Genomic DNA, 25273 nt, shown 5'->3' on the forward strand with positions numbered 1-25273 from the left:
CCATATTATGAACAAAATATATCACTTTTCCAAATATGAACCAAATACATTACTTTTCCAATGTAACAAAAAAATCAATTTGTTTATAAGTGAGTCAGTTGACTATTGTGCACTCCATACATATTGTTTTGACCGTATTTTTGTACTAATAAATAAAAATAAATATTAACATATATAGATGTTAGATTCGTCTCGATAAATATTTTAAAAAAATTAAATTTTTCTTTATAATTTTTACTATTATACAATTAAAGATATTAATTGTCAAAGTTATGCATTAGCATACGTGAAACAGTCAATCGACTCACTCATTATGGGATGGAGGGTGTATAGTGAGATTGAGATTAAATGCATCCAGGAGCAAAGTTTTGGCATCTACATATTGTGCGACGGAGGGAGTATAGTGATCAGAGAGAGTATGAGATTGATATTAAATGCATCCAGGAGTAAAGTTTTGGCATCGACATATAAGTGAAGTCATTCGCGTGTGCATGAAAAGATTCATTTTTTACGGCGTCATTTACGCGCAGGCGATAAGATCAAAGCTACATTATGAGCGTCAGACCCACACGCTTCATGCACAATCTCATCGTGACTCCAACTTGTACATATTGCCAAAAGTGTAAATGAATTTATAGGATTTGGATCCTCTCATAAGATGAGTGTAATTTAAACAAAAACTAATAAATAGTGAAAAATTGCATGGGCATTTTGGTAAATTGAACAAAATGATAACCTAGGAGTTCTATAAATCAAGACTCAAGCAGTTTCAATTCTCACAACACACTCCAAAGCTCAGTTTGAGTAACCTACCTTTGTTAAGCAAAAATGTCAATTGAGATAATTGATCTTACAAACACCCCTGACACCCCTCCATCAAAACCCATATCTTCATCCAATGCATCAATGATCCTTAACTTTGGTCCTGTTTCTGTCAACCCTAATCTTCACCAACATATCCATCACCACCAACACCAAACTACTTTGTTGGTACCAGTAGCTCCAACACACACCAATGAGACCCCTCAAATCGCTACCGGTTGGCCCCAACCCGGCGTTTTTCACAGCCGAGTTACAACGGTTCTTAAACCGTTACCTGAACCAAACACATCCCAATTGTCAAGTGAAATCAGACTCGGAGTTCGTTGGAGTCAACTAGAGCATGAGTAATTAATTACATCTCTCAAACCTAAATCTATTTAATTTTTTTAATTAGGGATACTAAATTTAGTGACCAGTTTTTTTTTTCGTCTCTAATATCTACTGTTATTTCAACTTTTTCTAGTAATATTTTTCTTACTCTCATTCCAAATCCACATAATCAGCCACTATTTCAACTTTTTCTTTTATTTCTACGTACATTTCACTGCTATAAAAAGTTGAAAATATATATTCACAGAAATTTAGAGATAGAAAAATATGAATCCGCCTCTTATTCCACCACTAAATATTAAAAACGTCAAATTTAATGACCAAATTTTTCATCTCTAATATTCGGTGTTATTTCAACTTTTTCTAGTAATAATTTTCTTACACTCATTTCTACGCTTTTGTTGTTCCTTTTTAAATTTAAATTCAAATAAGTTTTTCGATCCTATAAATACAGCAAATTTTGATTTTAGTCCCTAAAAAAAATGAGATGTTTTCATCTTTCAAAAAATTTCTGTTTTGTATTTTTAGGGATTAAAATTAAAATTCCCTACATTTTTAGGTAAAAAAAATATATATTTTTAACCGTTAAATTTACGATCGATATTTAATACAAGTATTTTTTTATTTTTATTATTGTAGCTTATTTCTGATGGGACTGATTGAGTATGGAAAAGGGAGATGGAGCAAAATAGCTAAGCATTTTGTATGCAGCAAGACACCTCAACAAGTTCAAAACTATGCTGCAAGCTTCTTCAAGCATCTTCCACCAGCTTATGTGCATGGTTTTAAGAGAAGAAAACAAATTTCAAATCCCAATAACTCTTTTTCTAAAAGAAATAGAAATTCATCAAATTATTCAATGCCTAATATGATTCCTACAAAGCAAGCTCTCACTCTTTTACCAGCAACAGCTCCTTATCATCAAGTTGGAAAATATTATGGAGGAGAAGCTAGCACTTCCATGATGAATGATGGTGCAAGCACTTCTATGACTATTATGCCTAATGCTACTTCTACTAATGGAAAAGTTGATTTGGAACTTCGTTTGGCTTTATGTTAGTGAAACTATATATATGAATCATATGTGTCATGCATGCATGGATAAATTAAGCTAGAATCTTTGCTAGCTATATTAGCTTATTTTCTTTTTTGTACTTTGTTGGTTATGATATTGGTGTTTCTTTTTTATTATTTTTTTATCATGCATGTTTTGTCTTGGAAATTTGTCTACCTTTATGTAATGTATGGGTCATATATCCAAGTACTTTTGGAAATGTTTTTGTTTTAATGTATATCTCTTGAATAATCATCTTTCAGTGTAAAAAAGGCCAAGGAATTATAGACAAGGTTTTATATTGTGGTCATATATATATGATATTATACGTTATTATATTTCAAACAGTCAAAATTGTTAATAAAAATAATTTTGAAAAAGTGGAAGATTCTTTCATTTATTTACAAATTTTTTTAATTTCCATGTAAAAATATAGGACGAGATCAGTTTATTTTTTTCAAATAGTCGGACGGTCAGAGTTTCACTTCTAGGTCAAACAAGTGACGAATTTTGAATTTAAACTCCAATTATAAGTTTCGTAATATTTTTATGTTTATAAAGACCAACAAAACAAAGTATATTATTTTATTAAAATTTCCTTTTTTTATGTGCATGTGTGTATATATATACACTCCTCTGTTTATTTTTACATTTTTTATATTTTATACGTACAAAAAAATAAATAAAAATGTATTTTTGATGTGTAAGCATAACTCAATTATAATAAAAATAAACTCATTCTCCATTTATTCTTTTTTTTTATAGACTATTTATTCATGTTAAAAAAGTAAAACTTTTGGTCACTAGACTATATTTCTTCCGTCCCAAAATATAAGCAAAAATTAGTCAATCAAAATGGATGTATTTAGTCCAAATTTTAAATCAAATATATCAACTTTTTTTAACTTATTTTTACTTATATTTTAAGACGGAAAGAAAAGATTATCCAGATGTGGGTGTAGGTCAAACAAAGTGATAAGAAGAAACCCCTCAAAGCATTGAAAGTATTTTTGGACTGACTCACTACTACTCACAAAGTACAGTATGAGTTACTCTACGGAAACTCATGTCGTCACACAAAATATATATGCCTGCTGTAAAGTTTCTAAATTTAAGGATACACTTTTCTCAAAGTTATAAAAACGTCCTACTGTACTCCTCCTGTAAAGTCCACCTCAGCTTTTTCCAATTCATTGGCTGCAAAAAAACCGTTATTGTACTCAAGTCGTCAGAATTCAATGTCTAAAGTTGAAAAACAGCACTCAAATATTTGGATTCTATAGAGACTGAGATTATTTATGTACGGAAATTTATGTTGCATTGTCACACACAGAACACGCTGGACATGTTTGTCCAACTCAGCGTTTTCGGTTTCATTGTGGAAAAATACATTTTTGAAACTGCTGGTTAACTTATGCTTTATCAAGCGTCTTTGGTTAAATAAATATTATTTTTTCTGATTTTTAATATAAGAAAAATTATTTTTTAGATTTATTGATAATTTAATGTATTGGTCTATATTATAGACTAGATATATTAGTTTTTTTTTACAATAGATACATTAGATTTTTAATGAATATAAAAAGTAAACATCTTATTATATTAAGGATCGGATAGATTGAAAATTTAATGTATTTGGTATATATTATAGATCAGATACATTAGATTTTCAATAAATCTAAAAAGTAAATTTTCTTTTATATTAAGGATCGGAGGGTGTAGTATATTTGGAAATTCAATTTCAGACTTTTAAATATGAAGAAAACTCGGTTAAAATGAAAGAACTTACTTTGTATGCACAAGAACTATTTGTATGATAATAGGGACTAAATTGTCCTAAAAATTGTTGCAATGACCTAAATATCCAGATACAGATTCCCTGCAGTCAAATAATGACTGCAGGTGAATCACAATCATTGGATCTGATCAATATATTATAGTAATATGTTTTGTAGTGTTAAATCTGCATCATTTGATTTCAATCAATGGTGCATAAAAAATCGGCTGCATCACTGCACCGTTCCATGACTGCATGGAATTCATATCCTAAATATCCCCTTATTTTGTTTAAAATACACATGAACTATTAGGATGGCAAAATGCTTAAGACTATGTTTGGATTGGTGGTAAAGGATGGAATGGAATGGAGTGGTAACTAACTAAGTTCCATTGTTTGGATTTGCAAAAAATGAATGGAGTGGAATGGAACACAATGGAACTAATTCCATCCCATACCATCCAATCTTCTAATTTTCTTTCCCCTCCAAATTGGGGTGTATGCAATGGAATGAATATTTATAAAATATATCCAAACAATGGAATGGTATCTTTACTCCATTCCGCTCCGTTCCACTCCATTCCATTATGTTCCATTCCGCTCCATTCCATTTTGTACCACCAATCCAAACATAGCCTAAGGCCTGTAGGGTCAACCCTTTTAGCCTGCTATTTTTGGCGCGGTGGGTTGATCACTATTAGTAGTTGGCTTGCTTCGCCTAACCTGCTAGAAAAATAGGGTGGTGATGGAGTTGGTTGATCCGTCGGGTGGTCTAGTAGCAATAAAAATTAAAAAATAAAAAATTCACCTCTTTTTTTATATATAAGTTACAAACAACTTTTTAAGTTTTCTCATATTTGATTCATAAAGTAGAAAGAGTTATGTCTTGTTAGTTTTTTAGATATATATATTTTATGATATATTATAAACTTTCAAATTATAATTTTTATAGATTCAATATATACATATTTTTGTTAGATAAATGTTCTTTAATTTAATTATTTTTACATTCTCTTTGTGAATTTTTTAATTAATAAAATTTTATTTAAAAAATTGGCGACCACAAGAAATTTGACTTATAGCAATGGCATCTGTCCGAAGGTAAAAGTCAAAAAGATTAATTTGGCTTATAGCGACGGCATATGTCCGTAGGTAAACGTCGTACAACTTCAAAATTTAAGCCAAATCAATTCTATTACATCTCTTAATTTCCTTTTCCAATCAAACCTAACCGAAAACCACCGTCAAATATAGCCGATCATCATCTCTGGTAACACTCTCTTTTGAGGGGAAAAGGTTTATGTGTTTTAAAGGTATGGAATGGAATTGATTTGGTTTCAATTTTGAAGTGGGTAACTTTTACCTACGGATATTTTCCGTTGCTATAAGTCAAATTAAGTTGTGTGACATTTACTTACGGATATTTTCCGTTGCTATAAGTCAAATTTCTTGTAGTGGTATCCTGCCGGCCAGGGACGGAGCTACGTTGGCTCCTATGCAGGCATGAGCCCCCACTAATTTTTGAAATTCTTGATACCCCATCTTATACAATACATGTCCACCCACATATATAATCTTAGAGTATTACTCTATCTATGCAAGTCATTCTAAAAGAATATCTCCCGCATATGTTTCTTATTTTATTTTTTATTTATTTAGCTTCAAATTTTTTAAACATCCTTCTATAATATAGTATTTTATAACAAAATTAAATCCACTTATTAATTATTTGAAATAATAATTTTATTTTAGTTCTTAAAAAGAAAAATAAATTGTTTTCATCCTCCAAAAAAATTTCTATTTCGTTTTTTATTCATAAATTTATGTTAATGTTAATATTGTGACTCTTTTGTGTTTATGATGTGTTCATCTATTATGTCGAACATCTTTATGTTCAAAATATATTACGAACATATAAAAATTATATTGATTTTTATGGACTATAATCATAGTTCGATTGCCCCCACTGCTCAATATTTCTGGCTCCGTCACTGCCGCCGGCCCACCATAAAATGGGGCAGGTGAGATATATTCAACCCACTACATATAGTTGGCTCGTCCCGCCTCACACTGTTTTTGACAGATTATTGATAACGAGGCGGATTGTTGCGAAGCGGATTGACCCGTTTTTGCATCACTAACTCTTCATTATATAGCATGCATGCATGTAAAATTCACATAATAGATTATGTACTTTTAATTTATCAAATTATTCTTTGTATATTTACATGAACTATTCTTTGTATTATTCACATGAACTATTCTTTGTATATTTATGGATTAAATATTAATTTTTCATATTCCAAAATAAATTAAAAAATATTAATTAAAATCATTTTTTTTTACTAAAATTAAATTCATTTCTTTTAGACAAACAAATGTATGTAATATATCATTAGCACTGACTTGTTTAATGCAATATGCTATAACATCAAAATTCATGAGCATTAGTTGTATATGTAGTATGGGTCATGAGTTCAACTCTCATGTCGAGTTCTTTTAAAATTTATTAGCTTATAAGATGGTGTGTCTAACCATATATATACACATTCAACATAGATTGAAATCTTGATAATATGAAACTTAAAACTTTGATAGAAGTCACTTATACATATTACACCTCTCGCCACATTTTGCAATTGTCACACATAAGACAAGGGTGTCTAACTAACCACATATATACATCAATGTTACAATAAAATTTTGATAGAAGTAACTTACATGACCATTAACCTTAAATCATGTATCAACACCTAATTTCAATTCTACACCCAAGTAATATTGACTAGAAAAGCAACTCTCTAATTAACTCTTGCAATATGCAACTTTTGAACAATGTGGTTTAATTGAACTCAATCAAGCATTCACATAATCAACCCTTTCACGCTTTCTTTTGTTAGACTTTGAAAAAAAGCATATCTGATCAGTCCAACTCTTTTTGGGCCTGAGTAGCTGTGATTTAGCATCCCTCTTCTCCACAAGCTCAGCCATATATTGCACAACTGCCTACATTGCACCAACACATGATGAAAAATTGAATTTTTTTTTTTGAAGAAGCTAAATTAGCCCACCCAAATTGGCGCAAGAGAGAATCGAACCTCAGACCTCAAGAGGAGCACACTCTCAGGTCCCAAGCCAATACCAATGCACCAACCCAAGTGGGTTTGAAAAATTGAATCTTGATGTTCAAAAAAAATGATTCTATAAACATATTAAAAAAAAAAACTAAAATGCAATCAAACAAGTCTTTTGGCTAAAATACACCACAATACATTTACTTAAAAAATAAATAATTAACTAAATTTGAAAAGATACCTGTGCTCCTTTTTCAACTATATGTCTTGGTGGGACTTCAAGAGGATTTTCTTCAACTCTTAATATACGAAGATGAGTGAGCATTCTAAAAGAATCAGGAAGAATATGTATTTGATTATTACTAATATCCAATTCTTCAAGCATTTCAAGGTTCCCAATAGACCTTGGCAATGATCTCATGTCAGCAAAATTGTTCCCAACATTCATCTTAACAATCTTAGTAGCAAAACACAAGCTCTCAGGAATAAACTCAAGCTCATTAAAACTCACATTAAGTTCCTTAAGATTAATCATATTCGACATCGTCGTAGGTAATTGTTTAATATTGTTGTATCTTACAGATAGAATCTCAAGGCTCTTAATTTGTCCTATAGCTTCGGGTAAAGCCTTGAGCCGATTGTAATCGGCGCAAAGCTCTTTCAGAGAAGCACAATGACCGATTGAATGTGGAATTTCTTCTATGTCATTTGTTTCGATGTTCAAAACTTTTAACTTAACAAGTGAACCGATTGAATCAGGAATCGAGGACAATTGGTTTGAATTCAAATTAAGCTCTTTGAGTCGCGCCAATTTGGAAAGAGAATGTGGTAGAGAGGACAACATATTTCCACTAACATTTAGGTGACTTAAGTTAATGAGATTTTCAATAGAATTTGGTAGCTCTTTGATTTGATTTGAATGTAAATCCAAATGGGTTAAGGATGAAAGTTTACCTATTGTGAAAGGTAAGGTTATAATCCGGTTTTGGGATAAATCCAAAGTGATTAAACTTGATAACTTTCCTAATGAATCGGGTAACCAATCAACTTTGTCCTTTAACTTGTTTTGTAGGTTTAATTCACATATGCCTTTCTTTGCATAAACTTCAATTAAGTTGGCTAGTTTTATCAAACTCAACCTGTTTTCACCACCATCTTTTTCACCTACAAAAATGAAAGAAAAAATTAAATAATTATTCCATTTCCATTAGAAAATATTAATTCACATTTCTTTGCACAATTAGCAAATTTTCAAAGAATGTATGCAACAATTATCTTATATGGACCACAATGGGTTTTGAGAACTTAAAAAGAACACATGCATTAAGCATAAAATCCACAAAACTATAAACTTAACCAAATTTTATCATAACAACAATATTATGCCATTGCCAATTTTTCTAGCAAAATAATCAATTGGGTTACCTGAAATGGATGCATGTATAGTTGAAGAATTATCAACTAACTTCGGTTTGGAGAAGAATTTCTGTCCAACTGCATAACCATCAATGTTGAATTTAGACTTAGAATTATTATTCAAATAACTGTCATCTTTTGCAAACAATCTTAATTCCAAACCCTTCTTCTTCTCCTTAACATCTTCTTTGTTAAACAAACCCGAAGAAGAAACAAAATTCGGAGAAGAAGCGTTATGGGCCTTAGGCCCATTAGCGCTACTATAAATTCTCTTCGAATTTGAAACACAATTAGAAGTTCTCAAAATCAAGTCATCGAATACAACATGAACATTTTCGAGATCTAAGAGTTTAAGAGCGTCTCTCTTTTTCTCTTTGCATTCGTAATGTGCTATACTTTTCTGCATCTCTTGTAGAATTGTGAGAAGCTCTTCCGCCATGGATGAAGAAGAACTTTTGTTCTTGCTCGACGATGATGGCAATGCTTTGAGTTTAGATGCTTCTTCTCTCTCGGCGTTTTCAATAACCGTTATTGCTGCTTCAACTTCCTCAGTTTTTGGTCTTGTTGGTAATGATCTTTGAGTTTTCATTATTTCTTCTATTGTTTCGTCTGTTGATCGTACTACCGATAATGATGATGAAGAAGAATCCATTTTTTGGTGTGAATTTGGCAAGTTTAGTTTAGATTTAGAGTTTATTTTCTAGAAAGAAAAGAAGAAGAAGAAGAGAAGCATTTATATATAGGGATGCTCGCGGTTCGGTTTGGATCGGTTTTGAGGCAAAAACTCATCCGATCCAAAAATAGATTTATTTGCGGTTTGGTTCGGTTTTGGATGACAAATAAAAAAAATCCGATCCAATCCGATCCAATATTATGCGGTTTAAATTTGGATCGGTTTTTGGATATCCAAATTATAAATTCTAATTTTTTTTAATAAATATAAATATTATAAAAAACGCTACAAAATAATAGTTTGACATTTTTGACAAAATAAATATTAAGTTTGATGTAAAATATAACATATAATATATTAAAAATTAATATTTTGGAATGACAATTACCAATTATATTCGAAACATATAAAAAGTAAAAAAAAAAAAAATTAACAAAATTTAAAATAGATTAAATTAATTAACAAAATTTAAAATGAAAAAAAAGGTTAATGCACTATATATATTTATACTAATAAAAAGATAAATAAATAAATATGTCCCCATGAGCTTAGCTCAATTGGTTGGGACATCAGCATTTTATATGCAGGAGCCAGGGTTCGAACCCTGGACACTCCACTTATCCATCTTTAAAGGTGGAATTTCAAGCCACTAGGCTATCTGACCAAAAAAAAAAAAAAAAAGATAAATAAATATTAAAATATATATATGCGGTTGGTTCGGTTTGGATCAGTTTTAAGAAATCAATCCGAAATCCGATCCAGCGGTTTTCACAAAAGAACATCCAAACACATCCAAAAAACTTCGGTTTTTTGCGGTTTTTGGTTTTTTTGGATCAATTTTCGGTTTTTATTTGGATTGGTTTGGATTTGAGCACCCCTATTTATATAGAAAGCATGATAAACAGTTAATGACACTTCCACACACACAAAAAAAAACTGAAAAATATATATAACAATAAACAATAATTAATTACTATCATGTGCATTTTGCAATAAAAATTTGGATTTTCTATCATGCGCAAATTTGCACATGTTAAAAAGTTCAAAATAATAGGTTTATATTGAAACTTGTGCTTTTTATATTAAATGTATAACTTTTTAATAAATAATTATTATTTTTCAATAAAAATTTACTATTTTTAATTGCTTTAACATATGCAATATTGCATATATTAGACTGAATTATGTTTGTCATACTAATGTTAATTTACCAATGGTAAGGGAATCATTTAACTCTAGAGAAAGAAGGGAAAAAGTAAATAAAAGATAAAGCTCATACTGCCTTTAATAATTTAGGAGTATTTTTACTCAATAACCGATAAGAACAAATAATATAAGATTATTGAGAAAGTGTTGCTCTGTTAAAATATAACTTTTAGGAATACATTTTTTAAGAAATAAGATTATTTCTATTTAATTTCTAAATATTATAAGAAACTAAAACTAATTAACCATCAAGAAAAATCATTTTGTTAACAAGTAAACAGCACATGACGAAGTGTGTTTAGAAAGCAAAGAGTGATGTCCACAAATCCTAGCTTAATTGGTAGAAATGTCAAAATTGTTAGTGTCAGACGTCATGATTGAGGCTCGAACCCTAATCACTCCACTTTATGTGTGTGAGTTTTCAATAACTTTTTCATTTTGTCTATAGACAAAAAAACAAAAAAAGAGGCGAAGAGTGATAGTGATAGTGGAACAGAAGGAAGGAAGCAGAGAGAGGTGGTAATTGAGGTAGTAATTATGATTATGAATTATGAAAGAGGGGACACGTGGTGATTCATGAATCCCTTCCTATCCAACTAATATAACTACCATATATGTCTATGGATGGATACTACTATTCACGCCATAACCGTTTGCCTTTTGGCTTTAACCCAACCTAACTAACAACTTCATTTCAATTCAACCTCAATTGCTATACCACCTGTCCCTTCTTCCTTTTTCAGGTGAAACCCGTGCACATATGTTATGTTTCCCTCCCTCTTTTCTTACGTCTTTTCCCCACACATATTCTCTTGCCCAATTTTTATTACAAATTCAACACCATTCAAGTGGAGAACACATCATCATATCTTTTTTAGAGGAATTGTTATACTTGAAGAATAAAATAGGTATCCAATTTCTTTTCGAATTGGAGAAATTTAGGATGTTGGCGTATACATAAACTTGTCTTGTTATGGGCTAAACCTATTGTGCACAAGTGAAACAAAATTTTCATCATGCATAAGTTTGTTTTCACCGTTAAATCAACAAATTTCACCAGTGTATCAAATAAGATGTGATAATGGCGACTTATTGATCGAATAGTCAAAACAAATTTGTGCATAATCAAAGATTTGTCTCACTTATACATATATTAGATAAAGCCCTTGTCATATAGTATGCAGTTGCTTAAGAAAATGTAGTATGCAGTTAATGTTCATGCAATACCCTCCAACATCACAAGTTAATAGAAAGATCAATTTGCTTAATGTGTACAAAATTCAGAGTGTTTCACTTATTTGAAGATTTTAGTGAGTAAAATGACATGCTCATATAATTTCAAAGGATAAATTAATGAGTTACTCAAAACCTAGTTAAGTATTATTTTTATCAGAGGTCGAATCCGAGGATTGTCCAATCGATCTTAACAAAAGTCTAGTAAGTATTGCTCCCAACAAACTTGATAGATTTTGAATACAAACTATTGATATGAAAACTACGATCATCTATTTTGAAAATTTTCAAATATAGTGCCAATTTAACAGATAAAACTAATTACATACATTTTTCATTTATATCTGATGTATGTTCATGCTACAATTAGAAGTCAGCTAAGTTTGTCATTAGATATACAGAATATATATATATGACACTAATAAATTAATAACTTGATAACAATTATATACCAGATCAAACTGGTACAAGAGACGTTATTTAAGCATTCTACAATTTAACATCCAAGTACACCCACAAATCTTCATGCACCCTTCTTGCAAACGACAAAACTGCACGGATCAATAGTGATGCTCTTTGTGCAATTATCAGTTTTATAAATACCAACAAGTCTATCAGCCAATTCGAACATATTGTTCCTTAGACTGCAAGAAGAATGAGGATACCACAATAAGTATTGAAACTAATTAAGCAAATATTTACTTAGAAAATACTTTCTTAAAGTATGAAACCTACCTAATGATAATGAACTGAGCATCCTTAGTCCTGTCTTTCACATAATGCCCAACGATAGATACATTCTTGAAGTCTGCCAGATCATATAGCAGATAGTTTAGTGTATTGCAAATATAAAGTAATTACAACTAAATAGTTTAACTACAAAGTTAATAGCAAGTACCCAGAGCGGCGTCGATTTCATCCATTACATAAAGCGGTGTAGGCTTATAATGATGAAGAGCAAATACAAGAGCCAATGAGCTAAGAGTCTGGAAAATAAATAACAAAAATACCCCACTCAATATTAATAGGGAAAAAAGATATCCATCCATGAATTATATAATGTATGAATTGAAGTCAAAAATGAAATGAAGAGAGGGAGAGGAGACCTTTTCACCACCCGATAAGTTAGCAATATTTTTCCAGCTTTTCTTTGGTGGTCTGACACTGAATACAACGCCTTCAGAGAAAGGATCCAAAGAATCCACAAGCTCGAGTTCAGCATCACCTCCAAGTGTAATCATCTGCGAACAATAAAAAAGATAATACTTGTTAATTATCACAGTCCTGTGTAATCTATTAGGAACTATGTTTGTGAGTTATTGATGATCTTGCAAATATTAAGACCGGAAAGAACCCTGAGCTTTTGGACATGTTTGTGAAAAAAAATGGTAAATATTGTGCAAGTAGTACTTGACAGCCGAATTATGTTACTTCTTATTAGAACTATTCCAATGTATTAAGCAGTGAACAGCTAAAGACCCTTGTTTCAAGATGTGTATATATTTCAAGAAAAATTAGATTGGGAATGTAACGTAATGTTCCCTCCCATATTTGATTCAAGGCTTAAAAAAAAAAATTGCAATTTGATGGATTATGAGGACCATTTTTGTTCATATTCTCCTCTCTCTTTCATTCCCAATGTGAAAAGGTGAGAATCTTATGTAATATGTGCCACCCTTCACCATTTCCAGTTAAATCAAAGAGACAGAAAGAAGGGTTTACATTCCCATTAATGAAGGGCGTTGTTTCTTATTCTTCTGTTTTTCCTATGATTTCAATATTACTAATCTGTTGTCCAGTTATATTATCCAGTTTCTTACATATCTGTCAGCACAATGAGATTCACATCTTATAAATCATAAATTTTTCTGTCTTACCACCAATTTGTAAGTGGCAGTACGTTCAAAACACAACTTCACTGTTATCAGAAGTCATGCAAACATAATGATCCAGATATGTTATTTGCAGTTATATAACAAGTTAAAAGCTCAGTAAACAATACTGCAGAGTAAAGCACAATTTCATGTCTTTGTAAGGAGGTGTGTGTGTGTGTGTGTGTGTGTGAGAGAGAGAGAGAGAGAGAGAGAGAGAGAGATGGCAGATTTCCAAACCTGGTACATTTCCTTTAACTTTAATGATATGGCATTAAATCCTTCCATAAACTCATCCAATCTGAAATGGAAGATTCAGCTTACATTTTTCACATAGAAAATCATAAAATAAGTCAATGATAAATAAAGTGTAATGTTATATTGACATAAAAATTGGACAACTACACCGTATATCAACAACACAGTTGGGAGATACAAGGCCATTTTTTTAATATTTTCTGTTCATCTTCGGATGCAAGCAAAGACTTGGCATATACGTTGTCCAGTTATACGTTGTTGATTTGGGTTCATATAACATTGCTCTAAATAACATGCACACCTTTTCTTTCTCAATTCATCATATTGCTTCTTTATATCATCCCGCTCTTGAGTGACTGCATTAAGTTCTTCAACTCGCGCATTGTACAACGATACCTTCTTCCGATACCTTGATATTATAAATTAAGAAACACTTCAGTGCAACACCAAAAAGGATAACAGTCAAGATAAATTGGAGAAAGCCATACTCGGCAATAGAATCAAGATTTGGATTCATCTCTTTCAGTTGTGCTTCAAGCAATGCGACCGTTTCACAGGCCTTTTTCAAGTCACAAGCAGCATTAAGATGTTCTTCAGCCAATGTAGCCTGTACCTTTTCATGATCCACTAAATCTACCTGAATTCTGCATCCAATTTAACTTATAAGAATTTCAGAATAGTGAAGTATGTATTCCCAAACAAATATTGAAAGACATACTGCTCAAGATGCTTGGAAAGAGCAGTTTGCAACTCATCTAGTCTTTTCCTGTAACCTTTCCCCTTTATTTCCAATTCTTTATATGCTTTCTTCATGTCTTTTAATTTAAAGTCAGCATCAACCTGCAAAATACCCCACAATGAGAAATCTCCAACTTTAAGAGATGAAAAATTGCCACACAACAAGTACCTCAGATGCACGCAATTCGTCCACTGCTTTTTTCATCTTATTATGCTCAGACGTTGCTTCCTCTAAGACATCCCGATGTTTGTCAATCATCTACATAGTAATGTAAACAATACATGATCAGACAACTACCACCACTGTTTTCTATATACAACGATGTCTAGATATGTTCTACTAATGGATTCAATTATTTAGGCACATAAGTTACATTAAAAAACAAGCAAAAGCACAACGAAAAGGACCTCTTGTGTTTTCTTATAATTCTCTTGAACAGCAAATGCTTTCTGCTCTATTTCTTTGAAAGTTCCTTTTAACTTTTCTTTCTCCTCAGTTAACCGTTCTTTCTCCTTCTTTGAATCCTCTATTCCTTTGGTCAACTTCTTCATCATCTTTTGTCCCGTCTCTATTTGAACCTTGTGACGGTTAATCTCTGAGCTGGTCTTGTCAATATCCTAGTAAATGGGTACCATTAGTAAAGAGACAGTTTCATATTGAATTGAAAGTTCTTCTCAATATTCAGGATGCTTACAGACTGAATTTTCTGGACTTTCAACTTCTGGGATTTTAATTTTTCACCACCAGCATTCTCTATATTCCTCTGAAGCTCCGAAACCTAAAAATGGTGGATAAGTTTGGATAACTTATGTTAAATAAAGATATAACCTTTGTTAGCTGCAAACACTGCTAGATATCAAAAGAAAAGATAAAGATGACATGCAGGACCAGTCAAAGCAACACAAAAATTGCAAAGGAATTTGAAGTTGCAAACATTAGGAAGTTCAAAACCCACCTTTTCCTTCAGTTTTTTAGATCCATCAGTAAGTCTATTAATCTCTCTTTCTTCTGCAGAAATAATCTTCTTCAGCTCTTTCAATCTATCAAGCTCATTCTCTTGTGGCTTTGATGCAGCTTCAAGGGAACCAAGTTGTCTTTCAATATAACTATGTTGCGAGTTTAAACTGTCAACCTGTAGAAGAAGGGAAAACGAAATCAATTCCTGGCACCGACAACTCCATAAAAGTACCATTCTATAGATTAAAAAATAAGCATTACCTCCTTCTGGCTTTTAGCCAGCTCCATATCCAAAGCAGCAATAGTTTTTTCCGCGGCCTGATATTGTTTCACAGCATCCACCATTCTTTGGCGAATTGCATTCAATTTATCAGTCAATCCAGACAATTCCTTCTCAGCAGTTGCAACGGCTTCACCAGACACATTTGAAGCTCGAATAGATGTGCCCATCTTCCCACCCTTGGGCTTACCACCCCCACCACTCATTGTTCCAGATTGTTCAAAAAGTGCACCATCAAGAGTAACAACTCGCCAAAACTCATTGTTTTTACCATATGCTATGCGTGTTGCCTAAAATTTACAAGTAAAAAAAATGTTGCTATTTAATTCCTTCCCTTTTCAATACAAACAGTTGCAAATTAACTGTACAAGACCAAAATAATATATTTTATATTTTAAAATAAGAAATAATCATATTTAGCCCCACAATTTAATCATTGTTTCTGTTATCACATACAATCGAAATAAGTTTTATGATCAGAGCAGAGTTCTCTGTAGAGGGGTACAACTGACCTGGTCAAGATCCTTAGCAACAACTGTGTTTCTAAGTGCTGCAAAGAAAGCAAGTTTCATTCTTTCATCTTGAACCTTTACTAAATCAAAAAGGCGGGGAACCCCCTCTGGAGTGCTCACACTCTTTTTCATGTTTGAAAGATGATTAGCTTGCTTCTCCTGAAAACAAATTCAAAAAATATATAGATTGTTATTCTAATTATATTTGTCTAGTTTGGTTTCAATTATTATCATTGTACAAAAAATATTGAAAAACAAATTAGATAATCACTGGGAAATCGTATTCAATTCAAGCAAATCTAGTGCATTATTTTATAAACCAAAAATTCATACAAGCTAGCTTGCCTTCAGTGTTACCTACAAGGACTTAAATGGCTTCTAGTAGACCAAGAATGGTTTCATTTTATAGAAGAACTGATGTCATGTAAAGATTAAAGAATCAATTCACCTAAAAGTTGAAGTTGTTTTGCATAAACCTACCGCTGGACAAAATGGTTTCATACATCTGATAACGTTCATTTTCCCAGCCAAGGATCAACAAATTCGTATTATTAATTTGCCAGTGCAATACGTGGAGCAACGCGTGAATGGACATTTTACATTGATAAATGATTTTGCTAAATAAATATTATTTGGACTCGGTTGCTAAGGGATATCAGCAGATTGAAGTAAGAAACTAATTAAAGTAGAAGTGTCCTATGACAGTGACTTTTAAGTGGAGCTGGAACTTGGAAATTAATGTGAAAAAACATGAATTAGCAAATAGCTAAGGAATCAATTCAGGCATGTCCATACTCTATACAAATCCAACTGTAGTACTCCAGGAGTTACATTCGGCAAATTTATTTATACCATTAAAAATCTTAAACAGCTATTCAGCAACAGAAACACATTAGATAATATAACAAAAAAATAAGAAAAATGCTAACATGTCCCCCTGTTAAGGAACCAAAATGTGGAAATATTGTCTTGTAAACTGTATTTAATTTCTTAAAAGTTTATTTTTCCAACACAAAATTTTGTGCACTTAGGGAAAATCTTAGAAGGACTCATAAAATAAATACCAATATCATGAAAGTAGCAACGCCAAGATTCTCTCTACGAAGTAACTCAACACAGGCCTGTGCGGCATTTGTTGTTTCCACCACAATATAGTCAAGCCCAGAACATGCTGTTGATATTGCAACGTCAAACTTTGCTGCAGTTATCAAATTTAAGTTAATACCGTGGTATACTCTGATCACACACAATGTCAATACAATGATAAATTTGATCACTGTTCACCAGCATCAAAGATCAATTAGAAGATAAATTCAATACTCCGTGTCCATATTCATAATTTAATCTAATATCATTCTACGAGTAAAACCAAATAAAACTCAGCCAAAAATGTTTGGAAAGTGTGAACTAGTAACTAATGTAAGTATAACTAATAGAGAAAAGGGGGCATGCACTATCAGTGTAAAGTAGTTTTACACAACGTCCAATAAGAATTGAGTATTTGGTAGTTATTTTTAAAAAAGTGGTTATAATATAGGCTTACATGGCAATATGATGAGTTCCTATTGGATGATGGTGTAAAACTACTTTACACTGTCAGTGCATCTGAGTTAAACTCTAACTAGAAATAACAATAAATTCAAAAGAAATTACAGATCATAATTACTATGAATTTCAAATGTCTATTACATAAAAACCTTGTTTTAAGTATATTTATTTATTGATGGTATCAAGCAATAGAATCTTACTGCCAAGACTAGAAAGAATGCTGCTAAAAACATGATATATGTATGATATATTTGCTTTTGGGATGTTGGAAATTAGAATATGTATTTTAAATTTATGTAATTTGAGGAAGGAAAAGTCGTTTAAGTTAGGAAAAGAGATTGTTCCTCTTCTGAGTTTACTTAAACCTTCAAATTAGAATCAAATCAGGCACTAGGTGGAATAAACCTAGCTTTTGGCCAGTAGTTCAAATTCAAAACTTCCACAACAATAAGTCATTGCCCCCGAGCTCTATAAAGCCTATTACATTTTCATCATAAAAAATAAAATATATTTGTTATATTTTGTTTTGACGGTAAGATATATTTGTTTTTGAAAATTCAGTATACCAACATAAAATTTAAATCCATTAATTAATAGATACAAACATGACAATCACGAACCATGCAGCTTTTACAGCACGAAAGGGATCTAATTTGGAAAACTTAAAAAGAACATTGTGAAGCCAGAAAGATTGCGCAATTAAGAAACCTTACCATCAATAGCACCTAGGTCACCCATGCGTCCATATATTCCTTCTATTTGTCTGGTTTCCTTAGCTTTCATGATTGCTTTTAGAACTGATCCCTGGCTCTTCTCTGAATCCAAAACAGACTTCAGTTCAGCAACCTTCTGTCTAGCATCTTGTTCAAGGGGAATCAGGGCATCTTGTTCTTTGATACATTCCTTAAGAAAAAGAACATTATCATCAAAAGCCTGTGAATAGAAATGTTAAAGTGGAATCAAGAAGGAAAAATTGCTCACTTCTTCCACTCTGTGAGCTTCTAAAGCTTCAGACTTGCTCTTTTCTATATCACTCTTAATTTGAGAAATGCTTGCCGTTTTTGATTTAATTGTTTCTGATATACTTTTCATCTGATTTTGAGCATCTTTAAAGGCTTCACTAGCACCTTCATGCTGGAAAAAAAAACATCAAGGATCACCTTCAACATCAAATATGCTCTTACTCTTACTCATAAGTATATATATGGATTCCGGTCTATATGTGCATATGATAATACATAATAAGTAAATTAGTTCCATAAATCCCAATCATGCACGCACGTCAGGAATTAATTGGCTTTGATGTTTTAGTAACAGTAAAACTTCAGTTTGTGCTACTAGTTTTGTATATAATATCACATTTGATAAGTGCAGCCGCATTTTTGCTTCACTGCATGTGTCAATTTTGATACATGGAAAAATTTAATGCACTTTCTTTGACTCTGCTCGTTTCAGGTAGCTGTGCATATATCCATAAAATGTGTGGCAAGATTATTAAATGATATATGGAGACAAAAGGGGAAATCACAATACAAAAATGAAAGCTAAATATAATCCAACCCAAGAAAAGATTAATACTTCAATAACACAGCCACAGCCCACTGACAGTGGTCCCTCAACAGCATCAAAATTTATCACAACCACTCAACCAGATATGTAATCAAATAAGAAAGAAAACAAGATTTTACCTGCTTTTAAACGCCAAATTAAAAGATTTATCACATGCCTTGTTAAATGCAATATTGAAGACATAATGCAAAACTGTACAAACACAAAGGTGTTGATAATAAGAGTTGAATTATGAAAATGTCAATACTTTTTGTTTGAGTGCCTAGAGAAAGGAAATATAAGCATGTAATATCAATGAGATACAGCTTAACTGCACAGACACAAAAGTGCAGACCAAAAGAGTTGAATTATGAAAGTGACATTGACAACACTTTTTCGTTTGCTTGCCTGGACAGAGAAATATGAGTCCTTCTGAAATTACCATGAGTTTATTTGAATATATGCATAAATTTTCAAGACAAGATTAATCACTGTCTTCCAAGAAGAGACTCAGAGTAAGTATTTAAAATAAGAGAAGTAATTATCACCTTCTCATTTAGAAGCTTCGCCTCACTGGATGCAACTTCAAGCTTTCCCTTGTGCTCGATCAAATCTTTTTCCCAAGGTTCAAGCTCCACACGAAACTTAGCAAGCTCAGAGCGGAATTTCTCAGTTTCAACTGCTTACCAATAATAAAAAAAATTAATTTTGAAGTGTCAAGAAATGAAACACTGCAATGAATCTCCACTAATGCTCATTGAATATTGGCTCCATCTGTGTACATGGAGTCAAATCAATTTAATATAATTTGGACAAGCTGATGAAGTAGAAAAACAGGGATAAGTTAGCAGTTGAGTTTAAAATGAAGGACCACAGGAGGTTGAAGTACTTCCACGGCATAGAGGTTGTCTACTCTAGAAAAGTTATCTTGATCTTTCAAAGGAAATATGTCCTTGATCTTCCTAAGAAGACAAGTTTGGTTGCAAAACAACTGATTTTCCGACAAAGTATAACCACAAGATGGAAAAACATGGGGAAAACCCAAAAAGAAAGCCCATTTATCTAGCCTATGCCAAGCCATGTATTATTAATGCAATCAGTTTGGTTAGTAAATAGATTATGCAGTGTTTATTTTCAAATTTTATGCTGTAGTAACTTTTTAATTACGGTAGATGCAGTAGAGAGCCTATAAAGTTGTAACAGTCGTGAGAAATACAATTGATTTTTACCCTCTTCACAACTTCACCTTCTGTTTTCATGTGCATGAAAACTAACAAATGTGTGATCCAAAAAACAAGAAAAAATAAATGTATCTATACTTAGCATAAGTAATTTTATACTTTTGTAAGTATTTAAACATTTAAAAATTAGCATGGAAATACTAAAAAACTAGCAACCTACTATTTTTTAAGAAGAAACCAAACCAATATGAATTGACTCAAACCATTCAAATTCATACCTATCTGTTGGTTTAGTAACCAATTGACAAATGGTTCAATAGAAAATATTATTCACATAGTTGATTGAGTCTGCTGGGGGTCTGGTTCACAACTATATTGAACTGATTTAACATATTAAAATCATCATTATCTATCAATTAAAAACTAGATAAGCTAAAAGCCAGGACAGTCAGCTATGTATCAGAATTGAGAAGCTTGTTTATGAACTGAGAAGTTTTGATGAGGTTATGGTTAAAAGCACCATATGGAGATGCATTCAGCAAATCAAATTTAATTAAAGCCAACTTCAAGTATATCAGTAGTTTAAAAGGAGAAGGGCCTACCTTTAGAACTCTCGGTGATTTCTTCTAAGATCTTCTCCTCATCAAGCAACAATGTTTGCAGTTTAGGGATATTATCCTCGAGTTTTGGTATCATATCATTTGAGTCTTCACCCTCTTTTACAAGAGCTTCAATTCTTGATGAATCCTGAAATAAGAATGAATAAGGCATCTCGTTCATGCATACATTCAAAAAGTGCAATAAATTATGTCCTCCCATTACCTTTTGCACTTTATCCTCCAGCTTCTTGATCTTCTGGTTCATGTGCTTAAAATCTTCCCGATACTTGACATCCTGCCTCTCAAACTCCTTGAATTCTTCCTTACATTTCCTCATATCATTATCTAGCTCCTGTTACATGAATAAGAGAAGAAAAAAACAGATTATACCTGATGAGCTTACCACTAAGAATATAAATTATCTTCCGTGTCATGATCCAAACTGATAAGTTCAAGTCAAGTCCCATGTCATGCAAACCTCTTGTCTTTTCGTGTAGCTGTTGTACTTAGTTTCAAGCTCTTTCAGAATTTGTATGTTTTCTTGGATTTTATCCCTGGAATAAGATATCACTAAGTTATTCATGAGTCAAGAATAAGAAATCGAATAATTAGAGAGAGTGAGATTATAGGTGAAATTCAAAATTACCTTTCTGCCTTAAGATTTTCTTCTAGGGTAGCAACACCCACTTGTACTTCATCCATTTTTCCACTTGTATCGTCAACAGCTAGCTTTGTAGCCTTCTCTTGCCATTTCAACAGAGACAACTCTTTAAGCATGTATGCTTCTGCTTCATTTTTCACATCCTGTTGCAAAAGAACTGTTAGGGGTTGTTCAAATGTCAAGTGATCTATATAACCACAATTCTACATGCCTCCAAGCTGTCTCTTTCTTTCTCAGATAGCTTAACCATTTGCACCACCCCGGATCTTCTCTCATTTAGAGATTCCAACCTAAAACATCAACAACACTTCAGACATTAGAATTTATGTACCATAATTGAAATGCAAGTGATTACTTAAACAGTGTGTGACGGTGTGACCAGAAAAATATGAAAACTGTCCTTATAGTTTATACTTTCATTTGTAGTTAGTAGCTTAGGCAGTTAACTGATAGCTGTCAATCAGTTTGTTAGACCACAAAACCAGCTGTTGAGATGAGGAGTGTTCATCACTTATAACAAGTTGTCGTGACATTTCACTATCCAATGTACTTTCATTTGTAGTTAGTAACTTAGGCAGTTAAGTGATAGCTGTCAATCAGTTTGTTAGACCACAATACCAGCTTTTGAGATGAGGAGTGTTCATCACTTATAACAAGTTGTCGTGCCATATCACTATTATCCAATGTACGACTCTCAAGAGTTATAATAGAATATCTGAGTGACTGACAATAGGGGCTATTTATTAATTTGGTTATAACAGAATGTGAGAAGAATATGGAAGAAGCCTGTCAGTCAGATATGACTGAATTGGTCTTGTGTGAAGGAGATGAATAAAGTGATCCAGGTGCTAGGAAATTGGGAGGCTGCAGCTTCAGCCCCTTGAGTTGCTGCTTATCCAGTCATTCCTACTTTTTCTGTTTATCCTTTCCTTATGATCTTCATATTCAAACATGGTTGATAGTATAGCAGATAGTAAATTGGTAATGGTACCATTAGTGTGAATTAGCCCAAAAAATTAGTTTCCTATCCATCAGTTTTTGGAGTTTCCTAACAGATTATAAGTTGTTTTAAAACAAAAAGGCAAATTGAAGCACTATTTGTTTGGGCAAACAGCTTAGGTCATGAGAGCTTTATCAAATTAGAGCTTGTGTCATGAGAGCTTATGGCATAAACTGACTTTCATGAGCTCACCTGAGAAGCTTTTTAAATTGTCCTAAGAACATATGGGTACTTATGCCATGCATAACCCCAAATAAACTCTAAAAAAAACCTTTCAGATACCCCCCCCCCCCCCCCCCCGCCCAATAAATTAATTGTAATAAGCAAATCAGGCAGCAACGACAACAATCAGTATTTATGCTTTTGTAATGTTGATTGAGAAGATTGCATTTCATAATTGAAATGGAGAAAGAGTGCTCACTGTTTATATGACTCATCAATTTTTTCTACATATTTGTTGGTCCCAATGATATCTTCTAAATACTCTAGAAAGCCTTCATCATGAGGTCCTTGAGATTTTGGCTTCATAAGTGAAATCTGCTCAACTTCACCCTGAAAAGAAACAGTTCAAACATCAACAAAAGATAAATAGCAGGTGCAACTTCAAGATTTAAAATTAAAAGCATCATACATGAAATAACCAACCTGAAGGATCAGAAACCTATTATTGTCAAGGTCAACACCTTTCCCTTTCAATATCTTGGTAACTTCAGTGAAGTTACTTGAACGGTTATTAATGTAATACTTAGAGGAGTTGTCCCGAAAAGCCACCCTTTTAATTACAAAATCACTTCCAGGAACAGCCTCATATGTTCCATCTTCCTGCACCCATACATAATTCAGTTCTATATTTTTATATATCAAAAATGAAAAACACAAAAGGGTCGTTAAACTGTAAATCTGAATACTCTTTAATCACTGGCAGTGTGGTATAATGGTCCGCTTAAAAACAAGCTCGCGGCAGAAGAAACCAAAGAAAAATAAGAACACTAGAGAAACAATGCCATCTTTAGAATTAATAGTGAAAATACATCAAATAAAATTTTAACCGGGAGGCCTAGGTTTCCTCGAAGAATTGTGGATCCTAATGAAAATTACCCACAAACTAATTTTTACTCCACTTGCAAATTTACCTATGTTGCTAATTTTCATTTGGTGTTGGATAAATTAACCAAGAAAAAAACCTAAAACAAAACCAAAGAACCACATCTACAGTTTTTCATTCCTCACAAAAGAAAAAAGGATTAGACTTCAAATTGAAAATCTTTATGGCTTGACTCATATATATCTCATTCCGTGTTATTATACATAAACAACAATAAAAATCTAAATAGTAAACAAAACAAGGTTAAAATGAAAAGCTACCGTATCGACAATCTCCTGAAAATGAACAGAAACCCCAGCACTATCCAAATTCTGGTGATTGGAAGAATTATGGATAAGCTCCGAAACTTTATTCAATCTCATCTGCAAGCACAAGTTCACAATCAAACAACTACAACATAGCATTAACTACTTTCTAGAACATTCCAGAAAACACACCTGCTTCGCTCGCTTCCCGAAAACAAACAACATAGCATCAATCACATTACTCTTTCCACTTCCATTTGGTCCAACCACAGCCGAAAAACTCTGAAATCAAAATTCAACCAAATTTCAATTTGACAAGTGAAATTGAAGAAATTAAAGCAATTGAATGAAAAAATGGATGAATCTAACCTTATGAAAGGGGCCAACGCGTTGTTCACCCGCATAAGACTTGAAGTTCTGCATAACCATCTCTTTGATGAAGAGTCTAGGGCGTGTTGTTGATTCGCGAGCTGAGTCGGCTTGCGATTCCATTGAAGAGGAACGAGTTAACTCGGAATAAGGGTTTTGTTTGGGAAATTAGGGCACAGATCAAGAAACAAGGTAAAGTTTCTTTTGTTTTTGTGTTGTTTGGTTTTCTCTACCGTTAAATTAAATTGAAATGAACATAAGCGATTTTTGATTGGAAGTGGAAATGGAAAAGCACGATTGGGATTGGCTTTGGCGGTAAATGAAATTTTTGTGAGGGCTTTCAAAATTTGAATGTAGGTCTTCGTACCCCACTTGTTGAATCTTCACCTTCATTCATGCTTCTAATTATTTAATGCTTAAATATTTAATGTTTAACATACCTTTTTTCTCCTACAAATTATTTAATTAATAAAAAGAAATTGTCTCTGTAAAAAATTGGCATGTTTTGGTTTATACATTTGATCTACTAAAAAATAATAAATGATCTGAAAGCATAATTTATGTTGTATGATGTTTGATTTGAAGATTTTTTTTTAAAAAATTTGGTATTCAGTCCTATGACCAACTAATTCAAGAAGATCAATCACACCGCCCACTTGCGGAGGTCTCATTTAAAGTCAGAGTTTTTTTTCTCTGTATGGACTTGGCCCATCTAAATTGGCACCAGGGAGAATCGAACCTGAGACCTTAAGACGAGCATCCAATGACCCAAGGCAACACCACTAAACCAACCCCAAGTGGGTTTGTTTGATTTG

At 32.4% G+C, this 25273-nt stretch overlaps 3 protein-coding genes across 4 annotated transcripts; 1 reads left to right on the plus strand and 2 right to left on the minus strand.

Moving 5' to 3' along the window:
- The first annotated feature begins 822 nt into the window (after positions 1-822).
- Positions 823-2212, plus strand: LOC123922869 (transcription factor MYBS3-like). Its single transcript, XM_045975542.1, has 2 exons — positions 823-1166; positions 1792-2212. The coding sequence occupies exons 1-2, from the start codon at positions 829-831 to the stop codon at positions 2210-2212; spliced, it is 759 nt and encodes a 252-aa protein (XP_045831498.1). The 5' UTR covers positions 823-828.
- Positions 2213-6457: 4245 nt separating this feature from the next.
- LOC123881436 (plant intracellular Ras-group-related LRR protein 4-like) lies at positions 6458-9184 on the minus strand. 2 transcript variants are annotated; one of them, XM_045930129.1, is made up of 3 exons: positions 8483-9184; positions 7299-8221; positions 6458-6985 (listed from the first exon to the last, which is right to left on the minus strand). In XM_045930129.1, the coding sequence occupies exons 1-3, from the start codon at positions 9123-9125 to the stop codon at positions 6848-6850; spliced, it is 1704 nt and encodes a 567-aa protein (XP_045786085.1). In that variant the 5' UTR covers positions 9126-9184; the 3' UTR covers positions 6458-6847. The 2 variants fall into 2 exon arrangements, with proteins under 2 accessions (XP_045786085.1, XP_045786084.1); XM_045930128.1 differs by having other exon boundaries at positions 6458-6989; positions 8483-9183.
- Positions 9185-11860: 2676 nt separating this feature from the next.
- Positions 11861-24861, minus strand: LOC123881438 (structural maintenance of chromosomes protein 4). The gene is made up of 28 exons (XM_045930130.1): positions 24459-24861; positions 24282-24371; positions 24105-24206; positions 23385-23561; positions 23161-23291; positions 21951-22029; positions 21725-21882; positions 21557-21632; positions 21302-21430; positions 21082-21226; positions 19847-19977; positions 18732-18884; positions 18464-18653; positions 17267-17400; positions 16203-16361; positions 15672-15980; positions 15409-15585; positions 15148-15231; positions 14861-15070; positions 14622-14711; positions 14433-14554; positions 14203-14358; positions 14016-14123; positions 13697-13757; positions 12692-12826; positions 12484-12571; positions 12321-12393; positions 11861-12229 (listed from the first exon to the last, which is right to left on the minus strand). Exons 1-28 carry the CDS (start codon positions 24579-24581, stop codon positions 12109-12111), a joined length of 3711 nt encoding a protein of 1236 aa, XP_045786086.1. The 5' UTR covers positions 24582-24861; the 3' UTR covers positions 11861-12108.
- Between the last annotated feature and the right edge of the window lie 412 nt (positions 24862-25273).

The sequence above is a fragment of the Trifolium pratense genome, linkage group LG4 (genome assembly GCF_020283565.1).
Source record: "Trifolium pratense cultivar HEN17-A07 linkage group LG4, ARS_RC_1.1, whole genome shotgun sequence".
NCBI lineage: Eukaryota > Viridiplantae > Streptophyta > Magnoliopsida > Fabales > Fabaceae > Trifolium > Trifolium pratense.

Bases quoted from the DNA above. Each gene is read 5' to 3' on its own strand.
- LOC123922869 (XM_045975542.1), top strand. From the start codon at position 829: ATGTCAATTGAGATAATTGATCTTACAAACACCCCTGACACCCCTCCA. The intron at 1,167-1,791 runs GTAATTAATTAC...TTATTATTGTAG, and splicing joins TGGAGTCAACTAGAGCATGA to CTTATTTCTGATGGGACTGA.
- LOC123881436 (XM_045930128.1), bottom strand. From the start codon at position 9,125: ATGGATTCTTCTTCATCATCATTATCGGTAGTACGATCAACAGACGAA. The intron at 8,222-8,482 runs GTAACCCAATTG...TCATTTTTGTAG, and splicing joins TATACATGCATCCATTTCAG to GTGAAAAAGATGGTGGTGAA. The intron at 6,990-7,298 runs GTATCTTTTCAA...GGTGCAATGTAG, and splicing joins TAGTTGAAAAAGGAGCACAG to GCAGTTGTGCAATATATGGC.
- LOC123881438 (XM_045930130.1), bottom strand. From the start codon at position 24,581: ATGGAATCGCAAGCCGACTCAGCTCGCGAATCAACAACACGCCCTAGA. The intron at 21,227-21,301 runs GTAATGGGAGGA...TTCTTATTTCAG, and splicing joins TGGAGGATAAAGTGCAAAAG to GATTCATCAAGAATTGAAGC. The intron at 13,758-14,015 runs GTGTGCATGTTA...CTTCCATTTCAG, and splicing joins GATGAATTGAGAAAGAAAAG to ATTGGATGAGTTTATGGAAG.